Source organism: Ixodes scapularis, unplaced genomic scaffold (assembly GCF_016920785.2).
Source record: "Ixodes scapularis isolate PalLabHiFi unplaced genomic scaffold, ASM1692078v2 ptg000582l_1__unscaffolded, whole genome shotgun sequence".
NCBI classification, from domain to species: domain Eukaryota; kingdom Metazoa; phylum Arthropoda; class Arachnida; order Ixodida; family Ixodidae; genus Ixodes; species Ixodes scapularis.
In genome coordinates, this window is record NW_024610003.1 from 260,772 (window position 1) to 269,663 (window position 8,892).

Here is an 8,892-nt window from a genome sequence, read left to right on the forward strand (position 1 = left end):
AAAACTGCTTACAATCACTCAACCAGAACGCTCGTCAGACGCATACAATTATACCTAGTTTTAAGGTGGAAGAAAACTAGATCAATACACAAGGCACATTATGACAGGATAGCACGTAACACACTGTACAATTGGTTGCCTGTTGTGTGGACATTGTCAATTTATAGACAGCCATCAATATAAAAAAAAATTCAAAGTGTTTGGAGGAAAGCTGTGTTCAACAAAAATAACAGCCGATTTTGCCGTTCTTTGGCAAGGTACCATAATCCAGAAAACTAACTTGAGTATGATGGTGCTGTGTACTCTGTAACCTCCCTTGTACGCGTAAATAATTTTGGTGCCCTCCAGTACGCTGCAGGTAATAGGCCAGTGTTTCGTCGGACCCTAAAACCACAGGTTTAATTCAGTGACAAAACGACATGAGCAGTCAGTAACCCAAAGCACAGTAAGCACCTTGACTTTCGCGATGACCTAATATTTAATAATTTCACAAGTTGAAAAACCTCGCGAAAAATGACTCAGTCCAAGGATATGAAAGCAATAAATATTGTTCTAGATCGCGAAATTGTGCGCCCGCCAGATTTTTTCGAGACACGTTGCAAAATATCGAGCAAGCGAAAATAGTCTTTTATACCATACGAAAGGCTAGGAAAGCACATATACTACTTTTAAAATGTACGCTGTGTAGTCTCAAGAGCTTAGCCTTTGCACGTGCTGCCTAGTTTTACACCTTGCTGATGCATCAACAAGTTCAGTGTTTTTTTTTTTTCGTGCAAACCAGTGTAGCCTGACTCTTGCAAACAGAGAAAACAAGTCGTCATACACATTGTTGTCACACACAACAAGAGACTTTTGGACCTCCTGATGAAAAAGTACACAAAGAGTGCGCCCTATGCCCTCCTTTGAAATAAGGTTGTTGATCCTCGCCTCGAAAACGCTCACATGCCTCAACGAATGATGTGAAGGAAGGGGAGGGAACTGACAGGTTTCCAAAGTCCGAGTCAGCAGTGCCTTTCACGCTCAAGTACAGTAAAACTTGGTTTCCTTCAGAAAAACATGCATTTTCTTTCTTCAGCTCACATCGCTGAGATGTCCCGACACAAGAATGACCCTTCAAAAATCTTGTCGCAAGCCACCCAGCAAAATAAACCATGTTGTTCGCTACCATGGCCGAAGGGTAGTTTAAGGGCGACTCGTCTGCTGCGCTAAGGAAAACTGAGCTTCCCAAGGGTAGAGAAGCAGAGGGTGCCGATAGGCCTACCGGAAGAGTAGCAAGGAGGGACATCATGTCCTCAGCACAGTTTGATTTTTCAGTCAGCTTGAACAAGTTGCTTACCAAAAGATGTCTGAACGCTGCCTGAAACTGACGAGAAGTAGAGTTTGCGTTTGCTCCAGACTTCGAACGTATAATAGCAAAGGTGTTTTCAAGCGTATCCTGGTTTAAGTGGCGGGTTAAAATGTAGGTGAAACCAAAATTAACTGTGAGGTGATTGCAGAGCATCATCAGAGACCTCATTGTTAAGCAAAAGCCACGAATGCAGTTTGGCTGCCGTCTACATCCGAGTACTTGCAGGGTTTCAAAAACTTCAATGCACTCTTTGAAATCTCTTCATGGACAGAGCCATTATGCATCGCAGAGGCGAAGGGCGTTTTTGCCGATTTGTGGGAGCTATTTAGGCTGTCAAAGAGACGGTCGATTCTTTCAACGAATCTCGCTGTGTGAATAGCTGCAGCTGGCAATTGCTGGAACGTTACGAAGGCATACATTGCAGCAGCACAATGGTTGCTAAAAACTTGGGCCGCTAGTTTCACCGACATCTTCGAGCAGAACGTCAAATCAAAGTGCTTTGCGTTCAGCTTGGGCATCGAACGGATCTCAAGTTTCCGGTCCTTTTCATAAGCTTCCTTTATGTACGAGCTTTTTACTACTTGATCACAAACCTTGAAGTCATACTTAAATAGCATGTTTCTGAGGCACTTCAGGAGGTGCGGAGCATCAAAAAGGAAAAAAAAGAGGTTTGGCGTTGACATCTATGTAAGGCTTCTCGGGGGTTATAAGGCTTGAAAAAAGGGAGATGTTTTGGCTCCCCTGATCACATACCACAGCTACTGGCTCCAGGCCAGCATCCACAAGGAGGCTGTAGCACTGGAAAAGAAGATCTTGTAGGACATTCGTAGGTGTGCCTTTATGAGCGAAAAAGTAGCCAAGTGGCTGCTTCCATGGTGTTCGAATTCCTTTTGCCATAAACACGAGAGCCTTGTTTGATAGGTTCGCACCTTGCACACCATTACTATACTCTTCAAGTCCTTCAAACCTGTCAGATGAGGGGTTGTATGAGAGCTCTTTTTTAATATGCATCTCATCAAACACTATGCTGCAGGCTCGATCGGCTCGTGAAAAAGAAGTCGCTCGCCTCTTTACCAGCTCGAAAATTTCGGGGTAAAATTCAACTCTCAGTGGAACACGCTGAAGCCACAGCTGCAGTGATCGGACTGATGGCAACCGAAGCAGTCGTCTACAATACTTATAGCCTTTTGGGCTATGAAAGTAGAGGCCCATAGCCAAAGCCTTGTTCTGGCTGCACCACCGTCGACCAAACCGGCTCACATCCCTCATCCTAAGCTGGGCCTCAACGAGTGCAGCGACAGCTGGAGAAACATGAATGCGGACACTCTCAACAACTTCAGCAACAGTCCTCATCTGACGCTGTCGTTGCAGCCTTCTTTGCAGCCTCTTGTTTTGTTCTCGGACCTGTCGTACCTTGGCCCTCAGTGCGTCCATCTTTCTCTTGTCAGTGCTGCGGGCCTTGCTTGATGCTGCAAGGTGACAAATCACCCAGATCAGTAAACTGTAAAAATGTTTATATATATGTAAATGGTGGCCAATAAGAACTTGCATTCCTTGTCAAGTTGCACAATTCTTTTTTTAAAACCAGGTACAGTGAAAAGTTTGATAACGTACTACATACGTGCAAATCAAATTTAAATAAGGTTAGCATCATGCATGTATGGCCCAGGCAGTTTTTAGCTAGCTATAAAAAATGCTGCCTTACATGAGGCTTTGCGAAAAGATTATTGCGTTACCATTCAGTGAAACCCATTCAGGTGTTTTGGTGGTTCGTCTGTGAAACCTTATGAACATTTTGTATACATTACTTTAAATATAATAATGTGGAGCACAAATAAATGGTGGATTTTCAACTGACTCCAGTTTGTAGCTGGCTGCCATCCGGCCTTGTGTTCTGTGCAGACTTGTACGTAACGCGTTACAAGTAATTGATTACTTGTAATCAATTACAGTTAAGTGTAATTTTGTAACGCTTCAATTACATTTGTCAAGCTGTAACGCTCGGAGTAATTCAATTACTTTTTTTTCTGTAATCAATTACAAAATCAATTACACAATTACCAATTACATTTTTCATCCCACAATTCTTTTTTCTCACAAAAATCAGCATAGTCACTCAGCCATGGAGCAAAAATGATTGACATTTTTTTAACATCTAAAAAAAATAAAACTAGGATTAGTCGGCAAATCCTTTTTTCTTTTACGCCACGCTCTTCTACAAGCGCGCCACCAGCCTTGGCTGGGGAGTTCCGGATCTCATTGCAGATTGCTGATAAAGTCGACGGGAAGCGGGAACTCGCTATTGACTTTTTAGTGGGCTTTGTTCCTTAGGTCGACGCGTCAGCTACACGACAAGCTCCGGGTCTGAAAACAAAAAAGGGAACAATAACCAAACAAAATTGTGTACGCAATATTTTACTGTGTATTTGTGTATTTCTGTCATCGCAATAAGAAGTAACGTGAAAGTAACTTGAAAAGTAATCAATTACTTTGCAGTAATTGTTCAATTACTTCTGGGAGGCAGTAATCAGTAACGGTAATCGGTTACTTTTTTGACTGTAGTAATTGTAATTGTAATCAGTTACTTTTTTTCAGTAACGTGTACAAGTCTGGTTCTGTGACATAGTGCTATATGTACCCTTGTATGTACCGCCAACTTTCAGAATAAATTTTAGTATCTTCAAGTCATCTGATACCTATAACTAGCCTTGGTTGTTTATGTTCGGCGACTAATTTGTGCACTTTAACAATACAAAATAAAAAGGTGCAAGAGGTAAAATGAAAGAGCACTTACCTCTGTGAGAAAGTACACCGGCACTGCTAGAGAGAGAGTCCTCAGGTGACGGTCCATAAATCGACGGCGCCATGTCAGCCATGTCTCCGCTGGACTCGTGAGCAGGAACAGCATTTTGAGGAAGGGCGTAGCTATGATCAGCTTCAAAATAAATAGAAGAAATAGAAAGTGCTGTTACAATAACTGTAGTAAGAGCAAAAAACACAAAAAAGTCAGAGCAACAAGGCGCGCAGAAACGCCCTGCTCTCCCATCACTTACCATGAGCCTCCAGTGGACTGTTCTCTAGTGGGAGACAGGAATATGTGTGGTCCCATGAAGCTGACGAACATCCCTCTGCGAAGGTAATGTGAAAACAGTGAATTAGTGGTTGAATTTCAGATTCATTCTACTTTTTTAACATCTGAAAATGAAAAAAAAAAATTACCTTCTTCCAGGGACAGCCCGATTTCGGAAGACTGGTCGTCAGGAATGCCACAGGAACTCTGCGAGTCTGGGCGGCTGGAGTATGTGCAGGTCGATGAAGTTGGAGAACTCCTCCCTGCAAATTTAACATGAAGTTATTGAAGGCATAGCGGTTAAATTCCTAGTTGATTCTCGTATTAAAAAAAAAATCACCTTCTTCCAGTGACAGCTCGATTTCGGAAGACCGTACGTCAGGAATGCCGCAGGAACTCCGCGAGTCTGGGCGTCTGGAGGATGTGCAGCTCGATGAAGATGGAGAACTCCTCCCTGCATATTTAACACAAAGTTATTGAAGGAGTAGCGGTTGAATTCTTGGTTGATTCTCCTATTTTAAAATCTGAAAATAAAAATCACCTTCTTCTAAGGACAGTTCCATTTCGGAAGACTGGTCGTCAGGAATGCCACAGGAACTCTGGGAGTCCGAGCGGCCCGGGTATCGGTAGGTCGGTGGGGCTGGAGAACTCCTTCCTGCAAATTTAATATGAAATTAGTGAAAGAGTAGCGGTTGAATTTCTCCCCAATTCGCTTATATTTAACATCGGAAAAGGGAAATAACCTTATTTCAAGGACAGCTTCATTTCCGAAAGCTGCTTGTCAACGTGGACAATGCAGGTCTGTGGGCCCATATTGGAGTCGCTTACTCACCTGAGGTTAAAAATGTAGTAAATGGGGCCTGGAATGAGACTCAATCAATGACTCCTATCTGATTCCCCACATTTGTCCAAGCACACTTTATTCTATAGCAAAATGCTCAAGTGATGAAGAACATGAACTAACACAGTGGTGACGGCATTTGCTGCCTCTTTATGGTAGGTACAGCGAAAAAGCTCACCATTTGCCACTGCAGAAACTGTACAGCTCTCGCTTGAAACTTCGCCACGTGTCGTTTCTGTGAAATTGCATAAATGTTATAAGTCCACAAAAGCAATTTTTCGGGCCCATGTGCTAACTATTTCCCTAATCAGTGGGCCTTGACATGGTTATTCTCAAAGCGCGTCGGAAGGTCTAGTGGTCTGGTCACCTTCAGGGGCAAGCACAGTCGGCACTGCATTGTGGCGTAGGTATCCAGGCCGCAGGAAAGCTGACGCCTTGAAATGTAAAGAGCAAACAACCATGTTTCGTAGCTGCCATGGAGTCTTCCCCTGTAGGCCCCGGTTGTTGGAGAACCGAACCCATGCTTCACGCCTGCGGATAAAGCGCGGTGCTATCTAAGTGTCTTGCGTACTTGCAAAGACCAAATGTAGCCAATATGTGCACACACCAAAGCAAATCGGAGCGAGGACATTCACAGATTAGTGAGCAAAACTCTCTGTATGAACCACAAAAAGATAAACATAAGCCTTTAGTGCAGAGGCTTTTAAATGTATCTATGTCGTGTTGCATCCTTCATTAGAGCGTCGATGAGTATGACCCCATACTCCTGAGGGGCAAATCGGTTCAGGTAAATTCAAATATCCTGGGCGCTTTCGTAATGAGCGCGAACAACGCTGCAAAGTCAGCGAAAACTAACAACAGTTAAGAGAACATTTTACAAGGGGGGCATGGCCACAACACAGCAGGCACCTCACTGACAGGAACAAAATCTCACCTTCGAGTGTCGACAGGAAACCGGTGCAGCGAGACGCCAGCCGTGCGGTTGTCACTTCGGCATTCTTCCACGGAGCAACGCCTCGTTGCATAACGTGTTGAGCTCATTGTCACGAAGGACGTTGAGCCCGTCGGACGCAGTAGCGTCCAACCGCACGAAGGTGACTGTTCCTATATCACGCTGATATTACGCTCCTGCGCACGTAACTTGCGTAATCAGGCTGAGCGAACGAAACTTTTCAAACTATTTGAAGTGACGGTAGAACGCTTCAAAAAGCACGTGGAGACCTAAAAGAAGCAAGCAGACGGACAACAAGAACCTGCCTCTTCGTGCAGCACGATGCCTCTGCAATTTATCGCTATTAAAAGCCAGCCTTGTTGCTTGTGCAGTACAGAGGGCGCTAAGGGCAAGTTAGAATATCAGTAGTAATAAAAGCTATTTCAGCTTTCTCGAGCGCAATAAACCTTATTTAAAACCACTAATAACAACATACAAAATTTAAAAATACAATTTAGTCTAATTTAAATTAAAGTTATTTTATTTGTATATAGTTTGCCATAACGTCTCCTAGTCGCGCTTCAAACGCACCGTAACCACGTGACCCTCCTGGTTGATGTCGCTGGCAATTTGTTTTGTACCGTGTTTTGGCTCAAGTTTCGCTACCATCTGTACATATACCTTGCCAGAACCACGAATGGGCGGTAAATTTCTAAATACTTGACCTAAATAATTTAAACTTGTTGTGGAACACGGGTCTCGACGACATCGTTTTCAAAAATAAGACGATTCCCGTAATTCTAAGTTTGGTTTTATTAAACCAGGGCTGTGTTTCAAATCTCACCCTAATAAACCCGAGTTACTCGGGCGGATCGTGTCACGTGACAGCAGAAATGAAAGAACGCTGGACGCAGGCAGGTTTCAAAACGCCAGGTGTACAGAAGCTTTACCTCGCAGTATGATTTCGTTAATTTTAAAACACGGCCAGGAATTACATTTTTTATGAATGAATAGATAGATGACCCGTTTCGAATGAATGGATCCATGAGTGCGGCTGAGCAATTCCGACCGGTCGGTAAATCCCGCCACCTGGTGCCTTTTGTTTTACCATTGAAAATATTGAATTTCTGAAATCTATATTACGACCTTGAATTTACGATATCAAATGGGGGACACTTGTTCCCAGCCGCCCCTGGACTGGACAGAGACCGATTTATTTTCTTGTGTGATGCGAGTTTCGCGAAATAAACGGCGTTTGAAAGTTTTCACATCGAAGCCAGCCATTCGCTTTCCTCACTTTAGGCACCGATCCTTTCTTCGATCTCGCTTCATTAATACTGGTCGTATCTCGTCACCGCTAGCACCGATGTGTTCCTTGGTCTTTCTAGACTCTACGGACACCACTTTGAACGTGTGTAATAAAAGGTTTCGCGATGCTACGACGCTTTTACCGTGGGCATGGTCATGGCGGCCAATTGTACTTTCCGAGCCTGTGTTCGGACCTCCGAGGCTGAATTTTCGTTTCCGAGCCGCGATGTTGGTGTCAAACGTGAGCACGCGTTCCGTAGAAGACCCGACGACTGTAGTTTGCCTCGGATCGAGTCGATAGTTTACTGTAGGAGCACTGATGCGACTTCCCGCACGAAAGCAGTCATTTTCGTGTTCGATATTGCTCACGGCTTCATCATTTGCTACCACAATTTGCTTTTTTGTTCTGAAGCGCTCCCTCGGGTAAAAGGAACGTTCGCTATGCGCGCGCGATTATTTTAATTCATTCTTCTCGTGCGGCGCGCGCCTTCGCCGGAGCGGCTGGTCCTTTGAAGGCTCACCAGAGCGCGAGCAAGACTTCAAAGAGCTGCCGCTCGCTCGTAATTAGAAAACCATTATAGGTACGTACAACTATCAAATTGTTGGGGAAGGGTCTCGCACCAGGTAGGACTGTTTGTGTGTCAAATTTCTTCGAGATAGCAAACGCAAAAGTTGTTTTATCGTAAAACCGCTCGGAGAACTCGGCTGATTTCTGGTGTTTTTTCTGTTTTTTTTTTTTTGCGCGTTCTTTTTGTAGTGTTAATTCTAAAAGAGGGATGCCGTAAGTATCGCCTAATACCTCAACAAAAAACAAAAGTCCGAAGAAAAAAAAAAAACAAATTTTCTCGGGGGATTGAACTAAGATCCTGCTGTGTACGAAGCGCACATCTTACCCACTGAGCTAATCCACAGCTCGGAATAGGCGTGTTTACAATCCGTTTTATACGAGACCCAATAGGCGACTACTGCCGGCACTTTTTCCCCCTCCGGTTATTCTGCCGGCTGCCGGCAGAATAGACACTTCCTTCATTAATACTGGTCGTATCTCATCGCCGCTAGCACCGATGTGTTCCTTGTTCTTTCTAGACTCTATGGACACCACTTTGAACGTGTGAAATAAAAGCTTTCGCGAAGCTACGACGCTTTTACCGTGGGCATGGTCATGGCGGCCAATTGTAATTTCCGAACCTGTGTTCGGACCTCCGAGGCTGAATTTTCGTTTCCGAGACGCGATGTTGGTGTCAAACGTGAGCAGGCGTTTCGTAGAAGACCCGACGACTGTAGTTTGCCTCTGATCGAGTCGATAGGTTACTGTACGAGCACTGATGCGACTTCCCGCACGAAAGCAGTCATTTTCAGGTTCGATATTGCTCACCGCTTCATCATTTGCTACC

At 44.2% G+C, this 8,892-nt stretch overlaps 1 protein-coding gene across 1 annotated transcript; it reads right to left on the reverse strand.

Annotated features, from left to right (window-relative positions):
- Positions 1-2,418: 2,418 nt before the first annotated feature.
- On the reverse strand, positions 2,419-6,441 carry LOC121834113. Its single transcript, XM_042287858.1, has 10 exons — positions 6,194-6,441; positions 5,627-5,790; positions 5,438-5,494; positions 4,960-5,073; positions 4,759-4,872; positions 4,568-4,681; positions 4,402-4,476; positions 4,143-4,283; positions 2,526-2,817; positions 2,419-2,425 (listed from the first exon to the last, which is right to left on the reverse strand). The coding sequence occupies exons 1-10, from the start codon at positions 6,298-6,300 to the stop codon at positions 2,419-2,421; spliced, it is 1,185 nt and encodes a 394-aa protein (XP_042143792.1). The 5' UTR covers positions 6,301-6,441.
- Between the last annotated feature and the right edge of the window lie 2,451 nt (positions 6,442-8,892).

What these genes read in the sequence shown, in the direction of transcription:
- LOC121834113 (XM_042287858.1), bottom strand. Translation starts at nt 6,300, where the DNA reads ATGAGCTCAACACGTTATGCAACGAGGCGTTGCTCCGTGGAAGAATGC. An exon ending in TTTCCTGTCGACACTCGAAG is followed by an intron (nt 5,791 to 6,193) that starts GTGAGATTTTGT and finishes CTTTATCCGCAG; the next exon opens with GCGTGAAGCATGGGTTCGGT. An exon ending in CGGGCTGTCCCTGGAAGAAG is followed by an intron (nt 4,477 to 4,567) that starts GTAATTTTTTTT and finishes TTACCTTCGCAG; the next exon opens with AGGGATGTTCGTCAGCTTCA.